At 45.7% G+C, this 21,701-nt stretch overlaps 1 protein-coding gene across 1 annotated transcript in view; it reads left to right on the plus strand.

Annotated features, from left to right (window-relative positions):
• Positions 1–15,309: 15,309 nt before the first annotated feature.
• Positions 15,310–21,701, plus strand: part of LOC137357356 (solute carrier family 2, facilitated glucose transporter member 4-like) — a 33,009-nt gene continuing 26,617 nt past the window's right edge. Inside the window, exon 1 of the mRNA XM_068023620.1 lies at positions 15,310–15,390. Coding sequence (XP_067879721.1) covers positions 15,352–15,390 — 39 coding nt within the window. The 5' untranslated portion in view covers positions 15,310–15,351. The remainder of the gene's footprint in view (positions 15,391–21,701) is intronic.

Genomic DNA, 21,701 nt, shown 5'->3' on the forward strand with positions numbered 1-21,701 from the left:
GAAAACGGGGCACTAGATGAATTGCACCTACAGAAAGCCAGCACAGACATGACGGGCTGAATGGCCTCCTTCTGTGCATTCTATGAATCAATGATTCTTATACTCCTATGACAAAGGAACTTCACAGAGTGCTTCATTGTCTGTGGAAGTTCTCTGCAACGTCTGAAAGTCACTGTAGAAATGCAACGTTTTCCCTCTAGATTTGTGCTGCCTGCCCGACGTTTCCTTGAAAGCCATCTGAAAGGCCTCACCGCCCAAAGCACCAACAAACCCCAAACAAAGGGCGGCACAGTGGCGCAGTGATTAGCACCGCAGCCTCACAGCTCCAGGGACCTGGGTTCGATTCTGGGTACTGCCTGTGCGGAGTTTGCAGGTTCTCCCTGTGACCGCGTGGGTTTTCGCCGGGTGCTCCGGTTTCCTCCCACAGCCAAAGACTTGCAGGTGATAGGTAAATTGGCCAATGTAAATTGCCCCTAGTGTAGGTAAGTGGTAGGGAATATGGGATTACTGTAGGGTTAGTATAAATGGGTGGTTGTTGGTCGGCACAGACTCGGTGGGCCGAAGGGCCTGTTTCAGTGCTGTATCTCTAAATAAATAATAAATAAACCCCCCTTCATTCAGAAGGCTGATTCGCCACCAAATAAAAGCACAGGCGGTGTATTCCGATTTAAGTTGCAGGCCGGGAGCTGAAACAGCGTTAGTCACTAAAGCACTCAGTGGAGATCGGCATCTGGATCAGGAGTGAGTCGGGACAGGATTAGCTCAACAGGGAGTGTTAATGACAAGTCGGCACTTTTGGCTTGGTGTAACTGGTGGTGACGTGGGTGAGATTAGCAAAGGCCGTGTGTAATCCTGTTTCTGCTTTTGTGTACATGACGTGGACATTAACTCGCTGAACCCAGGGAGAGTTACAGGGCAAAAGAAACTTCCAGCGTCCAAAACCCTCAGCTGAGAATCTCAACTCTTAACCTATTTGAACCCTTTCCTTTCCCTCATCCCTTTCAGTACATTAGAAATGTTCCCAATTCCCTGACACTCCTTCACCTCCTTTGCGGTGGTGGCTCGCTGGGCAGCCCTCTCACCTCTGAGTCTTTGGGTTCAAGTTCCACCGCCAGTACTCGAGCAGAAAAATCTGGGCTGACGCTCCCAGTGCAGTACTGAGGGAGTGCTGCACTGTCAGGAGGTGCTGTCTTTCAGGTGGGATGTTCAACCGTGGCCCTGTCTGCCCTGTCAGGTGGATGTAAAAGATTCCACGGCCACTATTGGAAGAAGAGCAGGGGGGGACTTTTCCCCAGTGTCCTGGGCCCACTATGTATCCCCCAACCATCATTGCTCAACAAAAAATGATAATCTGGTCATTATCGTGTTGTTGCTTGTGGGATCTTGCTGTGCGCACATTGGATGTCCCATTTCCTACACTGCAACAGTGCCTACACTTCAAAAGTACTTCATAGGCTCCAAAGCGCTCTGGGGGCATCCTGAGGTCATGAAAGTCGCTATATAAATGCAAATCCCATTCTTTTATTCCCTTTTCCCGACAGTGAATTTTCAGTGGACAGTGGAGGACGCGGGGGGTAGCTAGGTTTGAACTTGTAAAAGGTAAATTTAAGACCAATATCAAGAAGTCCTTCTTCCCAGAGTGAGCGAGCGGCACACGGCATGGGCTCCAGAGTAGAGGAACCGAGGGAAAAAATCTGGAATATTTTCAGAAACAATTGGAAGGGGCTGTAGACCGGGGGGAAGGGGCAGGGAGGTGGATGGGCAAAACCGTTTTGGCGCCAACCATTTACAAAGTCACAAACGTAAACTGCTCACTTCCCCAAAAAAAAAGTCTGTGTTCGTCACTTCCCCACTGCCGCCCCACCGGGTTTTCTACAGGCCCTGAGGCCCCCAGGTCCAACCTACGCTGAGCTGGCCAGTCTCGGTTGGGTGCGAGTGTAGATCGGGTAAGGACAGGGTCTGATGTAGTCGTGTTGGCATTCACTCTCCAGTCTCGCGTGCCACTATTGGCCACTCAGGCGGGGTAGCTGAGTGCCCTTGGGGTGGGGTGAGGGGGAGCCATAGTCCAGTGGGAGTCAGGGAGGCCGAGACTATGAGACAGGGAAACAAAGCTTAATAAAAAGGGATAGTACATTTCTGAGCTCCCAGAGCCTCGGTGTCCCAGCTCGCCTGATAAGATGCGCAAAGAGGGTGTATCTCGAATCTGGGAAACTAAATAACATGACACAGCACAAACAGAGCGCGTGCCAGCACATGCTAGACATAGACGCCTAATGTCACCCATTGCAGCAAGCACACTCTGTACCGTCTGCATTGGTCACCAGACCCTGGGCGGGAGCATGCGGACAGCACAGAGTCATTGCAGCCATGTGGCCACTGGTCAGCAGACAGCTCCCAAAGCCAAACTAAACCTACCCTTTGTGAAGCATATGGGGCTATATATAGTCTGACTGTAACTAATACATGTCACACACCTGCTACTCCGTGCCAGTCGCAGAATTGGTTCATGTGGTGATCTTTGCATTGGGAGTGCGGGGGGGGGGGGAAATCAAAGGTTAGTCCAGTGTAACTCCCTCATTGAATTCTAAACCCGCGTCAACAGTGGCCCAGTTGGTTGACACACACGAGCCTCTGAGTCTGGAGGTAACCGGGTCAAGCTCGCCTGCAGAGACTTGAGCCCCATAACCTCGGCCGACACTTCCCAGCGAAGTACTGAGGGAGTGCTGCACTGCCAGAGGCGCTGTCTTTCACATGAGACATTAACCCAAGGCCCTGTCTGCCTTCTCGGTTGGACGTAAAAGATCCCCAGGCCGCTATCAGATAAAGAGCAGACGACTTTTAAAAATTCCTTCTCGTTGTCGCTAGCGTTTATTGCCCTCGAGAAGGTGACGTGAGCTTTCTTTATAAATTGTTATACAGTCGGTTGTCTCAAAAACCATCCCTGAAGAATGGAAGGTGAGCTCATTGAAATGTATAAAATACTTTGAGGGTTTGACAGGGTAGATGCTGACAGGCTGGTTCCCCCTGGGCTGGAGAGTCTAGAACAAGGGGGTATAATCTCAGGATAAGGGGTTGGCCATTTAGGACAGAGATGAGGAGAAATTTCTTCACTCAGAGGGTGGTGAATCTTTGGAATTCTCTACCCCAGAGATCGAAAGATTTTTTGGGCACTAACGCAATTCCTGCCCCTTCTTACGCGCTCAAGCTGCATCGCTGAAACGGATCATCTCTCAGTTATGCCATTGGCTGCTTGTGGGATCTTTCTGTGCGCCAATTGGCAGCCGCGCTTCCCTGCCTTACAGCAGTAACGACACTTCAGAAGCACGCCAGTTGGCTGTGATGTGATCTCGGCACGTCCCGAGGATGCGAGAGGTGCTATACAAATGCAAACCCGTCAAGATTGTGCCCGGTCATTTCCTTTAAGCACTTTTATTTAAGCAGTGATGATGTGGAGGGATGAGGGAGGGGGAGACTGTCAGTCAACAATGATCTAATTGGTCACTTTCCAATTGGTGCAGGAAGGTGGGTGCGCCCATTGGATGGGCATGTTGGGTGACCAATGGCAGACTTTTGGGGGCGGGACGGTTGGGAGTCACATGATGAAACCAAATTGAGTTGGCAATCACTTCCACAGTCTCAGTTCCTACTCACTAACAGTGACGGAGATTGTTAGTTATACACACTGGCCAGATAGTAGGTAGAGAGAGAGGCTTCAAGCCACTCAGAAGGTCAGACGCAAAGCAACCCAGTGTGCACTCTTACAAGTATTTGAATTGTGTGTCACTTAGCAGCCAAGCCTGGAATGTCTTCAGAGGACATTTGGCATAGGGTTAGGGATTGTCGGGGGGGAGTTTTTAGGTATATTCTATTGGATCCAGTTACGAAACAATGGCCCACATGCAGGCCAACTCTCCTAGTGTGGCAGTGAGGGAGTGCTGCATTGTCGGAGGTGCCGTCTTTCTGATGCGACATTAAACCGAGGCCTCGTCTGCCCTCTCGGGTGGGCGTACACGGCCCCACAGCTGCTACTGGAATAAGAGCAGGGCAGTTCTTAATTAGGTCACGGCAGATCTGTAGCTTAACTCCATCTACCCGCTTAGGGTCTGTAACCACTGCCCGAGAAAAATCTAACAAGCACAGTTGTGAAATTTCCAATCGACCCCCAGCCCTGGCAGTTTTTTTGGGAGGGAGGGAGATCCAGATTCCCACTCCCCTTTGTGTGAAGAAGTGCTTCCTGACATCATCCCTGAACAGCCTGGCTTGAATTTTAAGGTTATGTTCCCCCCCCCCTCCACACCCCCAATCTCCCAGCTCCCTCTTGTTCTGCACTCACCCACCACAGGAAAACGATCCCATGGACATAATTCAAAGAAGAGCAGGGGAGTTCTCCCCAGTGTCCAAGATCAATATTAATCCCTCAACCAACATCTCTACAGAAAAGAGAATCAGGTTCTCTGGTCATCACCATGTTGCTGTTTGTGGGATCTTGCTGTGCACAAATTGGCTGCCGCGTTTCCCACACTACAACAGTGACTACACTCCAAAAAGCACTTCATTGGCTGCACAGCACTCTGGGACGCCCCGAGGTGATGAAAGGCTCTTTCGAAATGCAATTGCCTTCCCCTCCTTTTTTAATGCCTTGCACTGAGTCAACTCGGAAAGATCCCGGATCGAAGCGCTAACTGTACCAGCTCAGCTGAGGCTGCAGGGGGCGTTGCAGTTGGCACCATCGGCCTTGAGCCAGTGAGCAGGAAAGTCAGCCGTTGATTCCTGCTCCTGAGTGGTCTCCGGTGACCAGCGCCCCCTCGCCTCGCCTCCTCACCCACCCCGGACACCAGACGAGGCTCCCAGGATGAGGATAACCACTTGGTGTCAGGTTGCTACAGGGGTACCAGTGCCAGCACGAGCCGTTACCTACGGGAGAGAGAGAAATGGAGCGAGCTGAAGTCGATGGTGCTTGAGATTTCCTGTTTCCTCCTTCAGCCACTCCTCTCTGGCCCCTTCCCCTACCGCAGATCACCTTTGTCCTCTGAAGCTGGCATTCAGGAATCAAAAGGATTTTGGTGGGTAGCATCGGTGAATATTTTTCAGGCCGGTGACGCAGCAGGTGCGGCAGTCTCAGTACATTCCTGGAGGCGGTGAAGTGAGATCAGCTGCAGCAAATCAAGACCCGAACCAACGCTGACAGACATCACTTCCTGACCCTAGGCCCCGCACAGTGCGACCCTTTCTCTCTCTACACGCTCCGACTCCTTCTGTCCTTGTGTTTCTCTCACTCCCTCTCTCTAAGCCTCCAACAATTCCATTCTCTCTCTCTCTGTACAGTCTGTCTCCTTCTTTTGTTGTGTGATTGCCTTTAAGAGTGATGTCCCTTTAAGATCTTAGTATGCTAATGAGCTAAATGCCAGGATGCAGTCATGTGACACAGAGCCAGTCACTCTGTAACTGTAGCAGCTAGATGAAGGTTCTGTAAATAGTTAGTTCTGTACTGTATTAGATAGTTAGTTGCTAATAAACTTGTTTTAAGATTGTCAGCCAACTGGACTCCACGCATTTCATTTATGCTGCATCAGACAACATAAAAAGAACTCATTACATGGTTGCAGCTCCTCATTACATGGTGGCAGCTCCTCATTACATGGTGGCAGCTCCTCATTGCATCTTCCCCAAGCAATGACTCATACCCGGTCTCTCTGTCCCTTTGTCCATCTCTATTTCTATGTCTCTTTGTCACCCTGTCTGTCTCTGTATCTCTCTCTATCCCGATCTCTCTTTCTGTATCTCTTAATCTCGATCGCTATCTCAGTCTTCCCTCTAGCTCTTTGTCACTATCTCTCTCCTGTCTATTTCTCTCTCTCTATCCCTACCTATTTCTATTCCTCACTTACTCTTTGTCCCTGTTTCTCAGTCTCTATCTGTCCCTGTCCTCTATCTCTATCCTCTCTCTCTCGCCTTACCCATATCTATCTCTATTTCTTGCTATGTCTCTCTCCCTGTACCTCACACTAATCAGCTCTGGCTCAGCTCTACCCCTCTTGCCCCTGAGTCAGAAGGTTGTGCGTTCAACTCCCACATCAGAGACTTGAGCACAACAATCTAGGCTGACACTCCCATTGCACTACTGAGGGAGTGCTGCATTGTCAGAGATAACATCATTAAGGAAAGCTCAAGAATGCTGCTGGGATGTGCATCAGGAGCAAGCATTTCAAAGGATCAAGGAGATGCTGATTTCACCAAATATCTTAACGCATGGGCTCAGGTGTGTGTGTGTGTGTGTGTGAGTGAGTGGTGACAGGGAATATCGAAGATACAGAAGAAATGATTTCAAATTGCTAGGTATGTGCAGTGCACAAACAGGATCAGAGGAACCCCTTATCTCGACCCGATCCCCAACCAAACCGTGGGAACATCTGGAAAATCCTACCTGATCGTCATCGACTGTTTTTCAAGGTGGATCGAGGTCAAACGGTTGTACACAACAGCGCTGAGGCAGTCATTTGTGCGTTACAAGAAATCTTTGCCGCACATGGTATACCTGAACAGATAGTGTCCGATAATGGGCCACAATTTTCAAACGACTACTTCACACACTTTGCGGAAAACCGTGGATTTGTACATCTTACAACTTCACTTAGATATCCACAATCTAATGGAGAAGCTGAGAGAGGAGTCAGAACTATTAAAGCACTGTTAAAGAAAAATGAAGATTTTCATATGCACTCCTGAATTAGATAACTACCCCATTGCTATGATTCTCACCATCCGAACTGTTGATGGGAAGGAAGCTTAGAACACAACTTCCAATCCTAACCAAAAAGTTACTTCCAGGGCTTCAAGTCCTGGATTACCAAAGAGTTCAAGATAGAGAAAAGTCTTACCGAAAGCAACAAGCCTGTTATGATAATAGGAAATATCATACCAGGAACCTACCAAAGTTGACAGAACGACAAAAGATATGGGCATGAGACCAAAGCAGAGAAGGAGTAATCGTGCAGAGAGATGAGAATCAGCAGCGACCTTATTCAGTGCGTACTTCAGAAGAGGCAGGAGGAAAATTACTCTTGATCGTCAAAGACGTCAATCGGTCAGATATTTGGATGAACCAGACATTGACCCTGAAATTCAGAAAGCACCAGATACTACAAATCTCAAAGAAGGCCATCCAAGTCAAGGAACAAGAGTTCAGAGAAAGACTACTGATGTTCTGAATTCTGACAACAACACGAGGGAGAGTTGTGAGGCCTCTTGACAGACTGAATCTGTGATATCAGAGACATTGGGGAGAGATGGGGTGGTAAGTAAATATAAAAAACTGAATGTATGAATATAAGGGAATGTATGAATATATATATGGACAAAGACTTGGGGGAGATGTAGCACAAGGGGCAAAAAGAGTTAGTGATTGACACAGTGTAAGGAATACCTCCCACCATGATGTTGAAAGAGATCATATGTGAGAGAGACTTGGAGGGAGATTCAGTATGGGATCAGAGGAGTCACACAGACAGGTGTGAAGCTGTACATAGTTTGAACGTAATAAAGAGTTAATGTTCAAAGTACAGAAAACATCATTTTTGGTACGATAGACTAACCAAGTATATTATGGTGACAGCAGACAAAGTAAACTTACAATAGCTCTTTGTATAATCCTCCTCTGTCTCTATTCCCCCTCTCTGTGTCCAATCCCTCTCTGTCTATTGTCCACTTTTTTAAAAGAAAAATCAATTTTTGTAACTGCTCGGGTTGAGTTCTTGTATTTTCAATTGCTGCACTCTACGTGACCGGAACATCTATCTATAGCATGCTGCATCCTCTATTTAGCATGCATGTAGTCCTGTGTTGTACCTTCACCAGATAGGCATGCCTGGTGCTCCTCCTGGCATGCTTTCCTACACCTCATTGAACCAGGGTTGATCTCCTGGCTTGATGGTAATGGTAGAGTGGGGGATATGCCAGGCCATGAGGTTACCAGATTGTGGTTGAATATAATTCTGCTGCTACTGATGGCCCACAGCGCCTCACGGATCCCCTGTTTTGAGCTGCTGGACCTGTTCTGAGTCTATCACATTTAGCACAGTGGTAGGACCACACAACACAATGGAGGGTATCCTCAATGTGATGGCAGGACTTTGTCTCCACAAGGACTGTGGTCACTCCTACCAATACTGTCATGGACAGATGCATCTGCAACAGGTAAATTGGTGAGGATGAGGTCAAGTATGTTTTTCCCTCTTGTTCTCTCACCACTTGCCGCAGGTCCAATTTAGCAGATTTGTCCTTCAGGATTCAGTCAGTAGTGGTGCTACCGAGCCACTCTTGATGATGTACATTGAAGTCCCCCACCCAGAGTACACTCTGTGCCCTTGCCTCCCTCAGTGCTTCTTCCAAGTGGTGTTCAACATTGAGGGGTACTGATTCATCAGCTGATGGAGGACAGTAGGTAGTAATCAGTAGGAGGTTTCCTTGCCCATATTTGGCATGGTGGCATGAGACTTCATAGGGTCCAGAGTCAATGTTGAGGACCTCGATGTCCACTCCCTCCAGACTGTATACTACTGTGCCGCCACCACTGGTGGATCTGTCCTGGGGATGGGATAGAACATACCCAGGGGTGGCAATGGAGATATCTGGGCGTTGGTCGTAAGGTATGATTAGGTGAGTATGACTTTGTTAGCCCATTGCTCAACTAGTCTGTGGGACAGCTCTCTCAATTTTGTTTATATATATATATATATATATACCCTTGTCTTTCTCTGTATACCTTGATTTATCTATTACTGTCCCCCTGTCCTTTCCCATCCCTGACTCTCAGTTTATACATATACATCTCGCAGCGTCTCTCTGTATCCCAGTCTCTCCCTATGTACATCCTTTTTTCTCTTTCTATCCCTCTCTCTCCTTCTCTCTCTTTCTATCCTTGTCTCTTTTTTCACTCTGTCTATCCCTCTCCATCTCCCTATCTCTCTCGACCTATCTCCATTCGTCTCTCTATGTCACTTTCTCTCCATCACTGTCCCTCTCATTCGATTCATGTTTCTTTCTGTCTATCCCTCTCTCCCTCTCCTTATCACTCTATCTCTATCTCCCTTTCTCTCTATTCCTCCTCCTCTCCCTCTCCTTATCTCTCTCTCTCTCTCCCTGTCTCTCTCTTCCTCTCCATCACCCTCTCTCTATCCCTGTCTCTGTCTCCCTCTCTCCCTCTCTCTATCCCTATCTCTGTCTCACTCTCTCCCTCTCTCTATCCCTGTCCCTGACTCACTCTCTCTCTCCCCCTATCCCTGTCTCTCTCTTCTCTTTATCCCTGTCTCTGTCTCTCTCCTTCTCTCTATCCCTGTCTGTCTCACTCTCTCCCTCTCTCTAGCCCTGTCTCTGTCTCACTCTCTCCCTCCCTCTATCCCTGTTTCAATCTCTCTCTCTCTTTCCCTATCCCTGTCTCTGTCCCTCTCCCTCTCTCTATCACTATCTCTCTCCTTCTCTCTATCCCCGTCTGTCTTTTTCCCTCTGTCTATCCTTGTCTCTGTCTCAATCTCTCTCCCTCTCCCTAACCCTGTTTTTGTCCCTCTTCTCTCTATCCCTGTCTATGTCTCTTTCCCTGTCCCTATCCCTGACTCAATCTCTCTCTCTCTCTCCCTATCCCTGTCTCTCTCCCTCTCTCTATCCATCTCTCTCCTTCTCTCTGTCTCTGTCTCTTTCCCTCTCTCTGTCTCTGTCTCTTTCCCTCTCTCTATCCCTGTCTCTGTCTCCCTTTCTCTCCCTATCCCTGTCTCTGTCTCTTTCCGCTCTATCCCTGTCTCTGTCTCACTCTCTCCTTCTCTCTATCCCTGTTTCTGTCTCAATCTCTCTCTCCCTAGCCCTGTTGCAGTCTCAATCTCTATCTCTCTATCCCTGTCTCTCTCCCGCTCTCTATCCATGTCTCCCTCCTTCTCTCTCCCTCTCCCCGTCTGTCTCAATCTCTCTCTCTCTTGCCCTATCCCTGTCTCTGTCCCACTCCCTCCCTCTATCCCTGTCCCTCTCCTTCTCTCTATCCCTGTCTGTCTCACTCTCTCCCTCTCTTTATCCCTGTCTGTCTCACTTTCTCCTTCACTTTATCCCTGTCTCTGTCTCACTCGCTCCTTCTCTTTATCCCTGTCTCTGTCTCACTCTCTCCTTCTCTCTATCCCTGTCTGTCTCACTCTCTCCCTCTCTATATCCCTGTCTGTCTCACTTTCTCCTTCTCTTTATCCCTGTCTCTGTCTCACTCACTCCTTCTCTTTATCCCTGTCTCTGTCTCACTCACTCCTTCTCTTTATCCCTGTCTCTGTCTCACTCTCTCCTTCTCTTTACCCTTGTCTCTGTCTCACTCTCTCCCTCTCTCTATCCATGTCTCTGTCTCACTCTCTCCCTCTCTCTTTCGTTTTCTCTCTATCCCTGTCTCTGTCCCTCTCCCTCTCTCTATCCCTGTCTCTGTCGCACTCTCTTCTCTCTATCCCTGTCTGTCTCACTCCCTCCCTCCCTCTATCCCTGTCTCTGTCTCACTCTCTCTTTCTCTCTATCTCTGTCTCTGTCTCACTCTCTCCTTCTCTTTATCCCTTTCTCTGTCTCACTCTCTCATTCTCTTTATCCCTGTGTCTGTCTCACTCTCTCCTCTTTATCCCTGTCTCTCTCTCGCTCTCTCCTTCTCTTTATCCCTGTCTCTGTCTCACCCTCTCCTTCTCTTTATCCCTGTCTCTGTCTCACTCTCTCCCTCTCTCTATCCCTGTCTCAGTCTCACTCTCTCAATCTCTTTATCCCTGTCTCTGTCTCACTCTCTCCTTCTCTCTATCCCTGTCTCTGTCACTCTCTCCTTCTCTCTATCCCTGTCTCTGTCTCTCTCTCTCCTTCACTCTATCACAGTCTCTCTATCCTTCTCTGTATCCCTGTCTCTGTCTCACTCTCTCCTTCTCTTTATCCCTGTCTCTGTCTCACTCTCTCCTTCTCTCTATCCCTGTCTCTGTCTCACTCTCTCCTTCTCTCTATCCATGTCTCTGTCTCACTCTCCCCTTCTCTCTATCCCTGTCTCTGTCTCACTATCTCCTTCTCTCTTTCCCTGTCTGTCTCACTCTCTCATTCTCTTTATCCCTGTCTCTGTCTCAGTCTCTCTATCCTTCTCTCTATCCCTGTCTCTGTCTCACTCTCTCATTCTCTTTATCCCTGTCTCTGTCTCATTCTCTCCTTCTCTTTATCCCTGTCTCTGTCTCACTCTCTCCCTCTCTCTATCCCTGTCTCTGTCTCACTCTCTCATTCTCTTTATCCCTGTCTCTATCTCACTCTTTCCTTCTCTCTATCCCTGTCTCTGTCTCACTATCTCCTTCTCTCTTTCCCTGTCTGTCTCACTCTCTCATTCTCTTTATCCCTGTCTCTGTCTCACTCTCTCGCTCTCTCTATCCCTGTCTCTGTCTCATTCTTTCCTTCTCTCTATCCCTGTCTCTGTCTCACTCTCTCCTTCTCTTTATCCCTGTCTCTGTCTCACTATCTCCTTCTCTCTTTCCCTGTCTCTGTCTCACCCGTTCCTTCTCTTTATCCCTGTCTCTGTCTCCCTCTCTCCCTCTCTCTATCCCTGTCTCACTCTCTGATTCTCTTTATCCCAGTCTCTATCTCACTCTTTCCTTCTCTCTATCCCTGTCTCTGTCTCACTCTCTCCTTCTCTCTATCCCTGTCTCTGTCTCACTCTCTCCTTCTCTCTTTCCCTGTCTCAGTCTCACTCTCTCATTCTCTTTATCCCTGTCTCTGTCTCACTCTCTCCTTCTCTCTATCCCTGTCTCTGTCACTCTCTCTCCTTCTCTCTATCCCTGTCTCTGTCTCTCTCTCTCCTTCTCTCTATCCCTGTCTCTGTCACAGTCTCTCTATCCTTCTCTCTATCCCTGTCTGTCTCACTCTCTCCTTCTCTTTGTCCCTTTCTCTGTCTCACTCTCTCATTCTCTTTATCCCTGTCTCTGTCTCACTCTCTCATTCTCTTTATCCCTGTCTCTGTCTCACTCTCTCATTCTCTTTATCCCTGTTTCTGTCTCACTCTCTCATTCTCTTTATCCCTGTCTCTGTCTCACTCTCTCCTTCTCTTTATCCCTGTCTCTGTCTCACTCTCTCATTCTCTTTATCCCTGTCTCTGTCTCACCCTCTCCTTCTCTTTATCCCTGTCTCTGTCTCACTCTTTCCTTCTCTCTATCCCTGTTTCTGTCTCACTCTCTCCTTCTCTCTATCCCTGTTTCTGTCTCACTCTCTCCTTCTCTCTATCCCTGCCTCTGTCTCACTATCTCCTTCTCTCTTTCCCTGTCTCAGTCTCACTCTCTCATTCACTTTATCCCTGTCTCTGTCTCACTCTCTCCTTCTCTCTATCCCTGTCTCTGTCACTCTCTCTCCTTCTCTCTATCCCTGTCTCTGTCTCACTCTCTCCTTCTCTTTACCCTTGTCTCTGTCTCACTCTCTCCCTCTCTCTATCCATGTCTCTGTCTCACTCTCTCCCTCTCTCTATCCCTGTTTCACTCTCTCTCTCTCTCGTTTTCTCTCTATCCCTGTCTCTGTCCCTCTCCCTCTCTCTATCCCTGTCTCTGTCGCACTCTCTTCTCTCTATCCCTGTCTGTCTCACTCCCTCCCTCCCTCTATCCCTGTCTCTGTCTCACTCTCTCTTTCTCTCTATCTCTGTCTCTGTCTCACTCTCTCCTCTTTATCCCTTTCTCTGTCTCACTCTCTCCTTCTCTTTATCCCTGTCTCTCTCTCGCTCTCTCCTTCTCTTTATCCCTGTCTCTGTCTCACCATCTCCTTCTCTTTATCCCTGTCTCTGTCTCACTCTCTCCTTCTCTTTATCCCTGTCTCTGTCTCACTCTCTCCTTCTCTCTATCCCTGTCTCTGTCTCACTCTCACCTTCTCTCTATCCATGTCTCTGTCTCACTCTCCCCTTCTCTCTATCCCTGTCTCTGTCTCACTATCTTCTTCTCTCTTCCCCTGTCTGTCTCACTGTCTCATTCTCTTTATCCCTGTCTCTGTCTCAGTCTCTCTATCCTTCTCTCTATCCCTGTCTCTGTCACAGTCTCTCTATCCTTCTCTCTATCCCTGTCTCTGTCTCACTCTCTCATTCTCTTTATCCCTGTCTCTGTCTCACTCTCTCCTTCTCTTTATCCCTGTCTCTGTCTCACTCTCTCCCTCTCTCTATCCCTGTCTCTGTCTCACTCTCTCATTCTCTTTATCCCTGTCTCTGTCTCCCTCTCTCCCTCTCTCTATCCCTGTCTCACTCTCTCATTCTCTTTATCCCAGTCTCTATCTCACTCTTTCCTTCTCTCTATCCCTGTCTCTGTCTCACTCTCTCCTTCTCTCTATCCCTGTCTCTGTCTCACTCTCTCCTTCTCTCTTTCCCTGTCTCAGTCTCACTCTCTCATTCTCTTTATCCCTGTCTCTGTCTCACTCTCTCCTTCTCTCTATCCCTGTCTCTGTCTCTCTCTCTCCTTCTCTCTATCCCTGTCTCTGTCACAGTCTCTCTATCCTTCTCTCTATCCCTGTCTCTGTCTCACTCTCTCCTTCTCTTTAACACTTTCTCTGTCTCACTCTCTCATTCTCTTTATCCCTGTCTGTCTCACTCTCTCATTCTCTTTATCCCTGTCTCTGTCTCACTCTCTCATTCTCTTTATCCCTGTTTCTGTCTCACTCTCTCCTTCTCTTTATCCCTGTCTCTGTCTCACCCTCTCCTTCTCTCCATCCCTGTCTCTGTCACACTCTCTCTATCCTTCTCTCTATCCCTGTCTCTGTCTCACTCTCTCTCCTTCTCTCTATCCCTGTCTCTGTCTCACTCTCTCTCTCCTTCTCTCTATCCCTGTCTCTGTCACTCTCTATCCTTCTCTCTATCCCTGTCTCTGTCTCACTCTCTCTATCCTTCTCTCTATCCCTGTCTGTGTCTCACTCTCAATCTTCTCTCTATCCCTGTCTCTGTCTCACTCTCTCTCTCCTTCTTTCTATCCTGTCTCTGTCTCTCTCTCTCCTTCACTCTATCCCTGTCTCTGTCTCACTCTCTCTCTCCTTCTCTCTATCCCTGTCTCTGTCTCACTCTCTCTCTCCTTCTCTCTATCCCTGTCTCTGTCTCTCTCTATCCTTCTCTCTCGCCCTGTCTCTGTCACACTCTCTCTCTCTCTCCTTCTCTCTATCCCTGTCTCTGTCACACTCTCTCTATCCCTGTCTCTGTCTCACTCTCTCTCTCCTTCTCTCTATCCCTGTCTCTGTCTCACTCTCTCTCCTTCTCTCTATCCCTGTCTCTGTCTCACTCTCTCTATCCTTCTCTCTATCCCTGTCTCTGTCTCACTCTCTCTCTCCTTCTCTCTATCCCTGTCTCTGTCTCACTCTCTCTCCTTCTCTCTATCCCTGTCTCTGTCTCACTCTCTCTATCCTTCTCTCTATCCCTGTCTCTGTCTCACTCTCTTTCCTTCTCTCTATCCCTTTCTCTGTCTCACTCTCTCTATCCTTCTCTCTATCCCTGTCTCTGTCTCACTCTCTCTCTCCTTCTCTCTATCCCTGTCTCTGTCTCACTCTCTCTATCCTTCTCTCTATCCCTGTCTCTGTCTCACTCTCTCTCCTTCTCTCTATCCCTGTCTCTGTCTCACTCTCTCTCCTTCTCTCTATCCCTGTCTCTGTCTCACTCTCTCTAACCTTCTCTCTCTCCCTGTCTCTGTCTCACTCTCTCTCTCCTTCTCTCTATCCCTGTCTCTGTCTCACTCTCTCTCCTTCTCTCTATCCCTGTCTCTGTCTCACTCTCTCTAACCTTCTCTCTCTCCCTGTCTCTGTCTCACTCTCTCTCTCCTTCTCTCTATCCCTGTCTCTGTCTCACTCTCTCTCCTTCTCTCTATCCCTGTCTCTGTCTCACTCTCTATCCTTCTCTCTATCCCTGTCTCTGTCTCACTCTCTCTCTCCTTCTCTCTATCCCTGTCTCTGTCTGACTCTCTCTATCCTTCTCTCTATCCCTGTCTCTGTCTCACTCTCTCTATCCTTCTCTCTATCCCTGTCTCTGTCTCACTCTCTATCCTTCTCTCTATCCCTGTCTCTGTCTCACTCTCTCTCTCCTTCTCTCTATCCCTGTCTCTGTCTCTCCAGTGCTCAGTCTGTTTCATTCCTGCTTTTGAACCACTCCTCTTTGGCAGCGAATTGCATGTTCCTCGAGAGTGAACCCAGTGGCCCCCGAAGCCAGTGCCAGGAGCCGACGCCTCCCAGAGCCGCTGCTCCGCCCCGCAACCGCAGGCGGCAGCTCCCTGCACACAAAGCCGGCGGAGAGAAGGGCACGACAGACAGCTCCCGGGAGCGGCACCCAGCGCAGCACAAGACGGCTCCAGCTGTCTCATCGAGCAGGGACAGGAGAAGATGATGTCTGATGGGTTCCAGCAACTTGGAGGAGCGGAGGTAGGAGACTGAGAAAATAGCAGCAACTTTACTCAGATCCGACAGAGCACTGAAACATAATGCGAGATATTGTCCAGTACACTGTATACAATATAACAGAGTACACTGTCTGAAAACACAGTATACTGTCCTTTAACAGAGTACACTGTCTGAAAACACAGTATACTGTCCTTTAACAGAGTACACTGTCTGAAAACACAGTATACTGTCCTTTAACAGAGTACACTGTCTGAAAACACAGTATACTGTCCTTTAACAGAGTACACTGTCTGAAAACACAGTATACTGTCCTTTAACAGAGTACACTGTCTGAAAACACAGTATACTGTCCTTTAACAGAGTACACTGTCCTTAAACAGAGTACACTGTCTGAAAACACAGTATACTGTCCTTTAACAGAGTACACTGTCTGAAAACACAGTATACTGTCCTTTAACAGAGTACACTGTCTGAAAACACAGTATACTGTCCTTTAACAGAGTACACTGTCTGAAAACACAGTATACTGTCTTTTAACAGAGTACACTGTCTGAAAACACAGTATACTGTCCTTTAACAGAGTACACTGTCTGAAAACACAGTATACTGTCCTTTAACAGAGTACACTGTCTGAAAACACAGTATACTGTCCTGTAACAGAGTACACTGTCTGAAAACACAGTATACTGTCCTTTAACAGAGTACACTGTCTGAAAACACAGTATACTGTCCTTTAACAGAGTACACTGTCTGAAAACACAGTATACTGTCCTTTAACAGAGTACACTGTCTGAAAACACAGTATACTGTCCTTTAACAGAGTACACTGTCTGAAAACACAGTATACTGTCCTTTAACAGAGTACACTGTCCTTAAACAGAGTACACTGTCTGAAAACACAGTATACTGTCCTTTAACAGAGTACACTGTCTGAAAACACAGTATACTGTCCTTTAACAGAGTACACTGTCTGAAAACACAGTATACTGTCCTTTAACAGAGTACACTGTCTGAAAACACAGTATACTGTCCTTTAACAGAGTACACTGTCTGAAAACACAGTATACTGTCTTTTAACAGAGTACACTGTCTGAAAACACAGTATACTGTCCTTTAACAGAGTACACTGTCTGAAAACACAGTATACTGTCCTTTAACAGAGTACACTGTCTGAAAACACAGTATACTGTCCTTTAACAGAGTACACTGTCTGAAAACACAGTATACTGTCCTTTAACAGAGTACACTGTCTGAAAACACAGTATACTGTCCTTTAACAGAGTACACTGTCTGAAAACACAGTATACTGTCCTTTAACAGAGTACACTGTCTGAAAACACAGTATACTGTCCTTTAACAGAGTACACTGTCTGAAAACACAGTATACTGTCCTTTAACAGAGTACACTGTCTGAAAACACAGTATACTGTCCTTTAACAGAGTACACTGTCCTTTAACAGAGTACACTGTCTGAAAACACAGTATACTGTCCTTTAACAGAGTACACTGTCTGAAAACACAGTATACTGTCCTTTAACAGAGTACACTGTCTGAAAACACAGTATACTGTCCTTTAACAGAGTACACTGTCCTTTAACAGAGTACACTGTCTGAAAACACAGTATACTGTCCTTTAACAGAGTACACTGTCTGAAAACACAGTATACTGTCCTTTAACAGAGTATACTGTCTGAAAACACAGTATACTGTCCTTTAACAGAGTACACTGTCCTTTAACAGAGTACACTGTCTGAAAACACAGTATACTGTCCTTTAACAGAGTACACTGTCTGAAAACACAGTATACTGTCCTTTAACAGAGTACACTGTCTGAAAACACAGTATACTGTCCTTTAACAGAGTACACTGTCTGAAAACACAGTATACTGTCCTTTAACAGAGTACACTGTCTGAAAACACAGTATACTGTCCTTTAACAGAGTACACTGTCTGAAAACACAGTATACTGTCCTTTAACAGAGTACACTGTCTGAAAACACAGTATACTGTCCTTTAACAGAGTATACTGTCTGAAAACACAGTATACTGTCCTTTAACAGAGTACACTGTCTGAAAACACAGTATATTGTCCTTTAACAGAGTACACTGTCTGAAAACACAGTATACTGTCCTTTAACAGAGTACACTGTCTGAAAACACAGTATACTGTCCTTTAACAGAGTACACTGTCTGAAAACACAGTATACTGTCCTTTAACAGAGTACACTGTCTGAAAACACAGTATACTGTCCTTTAACAGAGTACACCATCTGAAAACACAGTATACTGTCCTTTAACAGAGTACACCGTCTGAAAACACAGTATACTGTCCTTTAACAGAGTACACTGTCTGAAAACACAGTATACTGTCCTTTAACAGACTATACTGTCTGAAAACACAGTATACTGTCCTTTAACAGAGTACACTGTCTGAAAACACAGTATACTGTCCTTTAACAGAGTACACTGTCTGAAAACACAGTATACTGTCCTTTAACAGAGTACACTGTCTGAAAACACAGTATACTGTCCTTTAACAGAGTACACCATCTGAAAACACAGTATACTGTCCTTTAACAGAGTACACCGTCTGAAAACACAGTATACTGTCCTTTAACAGAGTACACCGTCTGAAAACAGAGTATACTGTCCTTTAACAGAGTACACTGTCTGAAAACACCGTATACTGTCCTTTAACAGAGTACACTGTCTGAAAACACAGTATACTGTCCTTTAACAGAGTACACCGTCTGAAAACACAGTATGCTGTCCTTTAACAGAGTACACTGTCTGAAAACACAGTATACTGTCCTTTAACAGAGTACACTGTCTGAAAACACAGTATACTGTCCTTTAACAGAGTACACTGTCTGAAAACACAGTATACTGTCCTTTAACAGACTATACTGTCTGAAAACACAGTATACTGTCCTTTAACAGAGTACACTGTCTGAAAACACAGTATACTGTCCTTTAACAGAGTACACTGTCTGAAAACACAGTATACTGTCCTTTAACAGAGTACACCATCTGAAAACACAGTATACTGTCCTTTAACAGAGTACACTGTCTGAAAACACAGTATACTGTCCTTTAACAGACTATACTGTCTGAAAACACAGTATACTGTCCTTTAACAGAGTACACTGTCTGAAAACACAGTATACTGTCCTTTAACAGAGTACACTGTCTGAAAACACAGTATACTGTCCTTTAACAGAGTACACTGTCTCAAAACACAGTATACTGTCCTTTAACAGAGTACACCATCTGAAAACACAGTATACTGTCCTTTAACAGAGTACACCGTCTGAAAACACAGTATACTGTCCTTTAACAGAGTACACCGTCTGAAAACAGAGTATACTGTCCTTTAACAGAGTACACTGTCTGAAAACACAGTATACTGTCCTTTAACAGAGTACACTGTCTGAAAACACAGTATACTGTCCTTTAACAGAGTACACCGTCTGAAAACACAGTATGCTGTCCTTTAACAGAGTACACTGTCTGAAAACACAGTATACTGTCCTTTAACAGAGTACACTGTCTGAAAACACAGTATACTGCCCTTTAACAGAGTGCACTGTCTGAAAACACAGTATACTGTCCTTTAACAGACTATACTGTCTGAAAACACAGTATACTGTCCTGTAACAGAGTACACTGTCTGAAACTGCGTGCAGTTCTGGTCACCGCATTATAGGAAGGATGTGGAAGCTTTGGAAAAGGTGCAGAGGAGATTTACTAGGATGTTGCCTGGTATGGAGGGAAGGTCTTACGAGGAAAGGCTGAGGGACTTGAGGTTGTTTTCGTTAGAGAGAAGGAGGAGGAGAGGTGACTTAATAGAGACATATAAGATAATCAGAGGGTTAGATAGGGTGGATAGTGAGAGTCTTTTTCCTTGGATGGTGATGGCAAACACGAGGGGACATAGCTTTAAGTTGAGGGGTGATAGATATAGGACAGATGTCAGAGGTAGTTCTTTACTCAGAGAGTAGTATGGGCGTGGAACGCCCTGCCTGCAACAGTAGTAGACTCGCCAACTTTAAGGGCATTTAAGTGGTCATTGGATAGACATATGGATGAAAATGGAATAGTGTAGGTCAGATGGTTTCACAGGTCGGCGCAACATCGAGGGCCGATGGGCCTGTACTGCACTGTAATGTTCTATGTTCTAAAACACAGTATACTGTCCTTTAACAAAGTACACTGTCTGAAAACACAGTATACTGTCCTTTAACAGAGTACACTGTCTGAAAACACAGTATACCGTCCTGTAACAGAGTATACTGTCCTTTAACAGAGTACACTGTCTGAAAACACAGTATACTGTCCTTTAACAGAGTACACTGTCTGAAAACACAGTATACTGTCCTTTAACAGAGTACACTGTCTGAAAACACAGTATACTGTCCTTTAACAGAGTATACTGCCTGAAAACACAGTATACTGTCCTTTAACAGAGTACACTGTCTGAAAACACAGAATACTGCCCTTTAACAGAGTACACTGTCTGAAAACACAGTATACTGTCCTTTAACAGAGTACACTGTCTGAAAACACAGTATACTGTCCTTTAACAGAGTATACTGTCCTTTAACAGAGTATACTGTCTGAAAACACAGTATACTGTCCTTTAATAGAGTACACTGCCTGAAAACACAGTACACTGTCATTTAACAGACTATACTGTCCTTTAACAGAGTATACTGTCTGAAAACACAGTATACTGTCCTTTAACAGAGTACACTGTCTGAAAACACAGTATACTGCCCTTTAACAGAGTACACTGTCTGAAAACACAGTATGCTGTCCTTTAACAGAGTACACTGTCTGAAAACACAATATACTGTCCTTTAACAGAGTATACTGTCCTTTAATAGAGTACACTGCCTGAAAACACAGTACACTGTCATTTAACAGACTATACTGTCATTTAACAGACTATACTGTCATTTAACAGACTATACTGTCCTTTAACAGACTATACTGTCTGAAAACACAGTATACTGTCCTTTAACAGAGTACACTGTCTGAAAACACAGTATACTGTCCTTTAACAGACTATACTATCTGAAAACACAGTATACTGTCCTTTAACAGAGTACACTGTCTGAAAACACAGTACACTGTCATTTAACAGACTATACTGTCCTTTAACAGAGTACACTGTCTGAAAACACAGTATACTGTCCTTTAACAGACTATACTGTCTGAAAACACAGTATACTGTCCTTTAACAGAGTACACTGTCTGAAAACACAGTATACTGTCCTTTAACAGAGTACACTGTCTGAAAACACAGTATACTGTCCTTTAACAGAGTACACTGTCTGAAAACACAGTATACTGTCCTTTAACAGAGTACACCATCTGAAAACACAGTATACTGTCCTTTAACAGAGTACACCGTCTGAAAACACAGTATACTGTCCTTTAACAGAGTACACCGTCTGAAAACAGAGTATACTGTCCTTTAACAGAGTACACTGTCTGAAAACACCGTATACTGTCCTTTAACAGAGTACACTGTCTGAAAACACAGTATACTGTCCTTTAACAGAGTACACCGTCTGAAAACACAGTATGCTGTCCTTTAACAGAGTACACTGTCTGAAAACACAGTATACTGTCCTTTAACAGAGTACACTGTCTGAAAACACAGTATACTGTCCTTTAACAGAGTACACTGTCTGAAAACACAGTATACTGTCCTTTAACAGACTATACTGTCTGAAAACACAGTATACTGTCCTTTAACAGAGTACACTGTCTGAAAACACAGTATACTGTCCTTTAACAGAGTACACTGTCTGAAAACACAGTATACTGTCCTTTAACAGAGTACACCATCTGAAAACACAGTATACTGTCCTTTAACAGAGTACACTGTCTGAAAACACAGTATACTGTCCTTTAACAGACTATACTGTCTGAAAACACAGTATACTGTCCTTTAACAGAGTACACTGTCTGAAAACACAGTATACTGTCCTTTAACAGAGTACACCATCTGAAAACACAGTATACTGTCCTTTAACAGAGTACACTGTCTCAAAACACAGTATACTGTCCTTTAACAGAGTACACCGTCTGAAAACACAGTATACTGTCCTTTAACAGAGTACACCGTCTGAAAACACAGTATACTGTCCTTTAACAGAGTACACCGTCTGAAAACAGAGTATACTGTCCTTTAACAGAGTACACTGTCTGAAAACACAGTATACTGTCCTTTAACAGAGTACACTGTCTGAAAACACAGTATACTGTCCTTTAACAGAGTACACCGTCTGAAAACACAGTATGCTGTCCTTTAACAGAGTACA

The sequence above is a fragment of the Heterodontus francisci genome, chromosome 48 (genome assembly GCF_036365525.1).
Source record: "Heterodontus francisci isolate sHetFra1 chromosome 48, sHetFra1.hap1, whole genome shotgun sequence".
In the NCBI taxonomy this organism is placed as follows: domain Eukaryota; kingdom Metazoa; phylum Chordata; class Chondrichthyes; order Heterodontiformes; family Heterodontidae; genus Heterodontus; species Heterodontus francisci.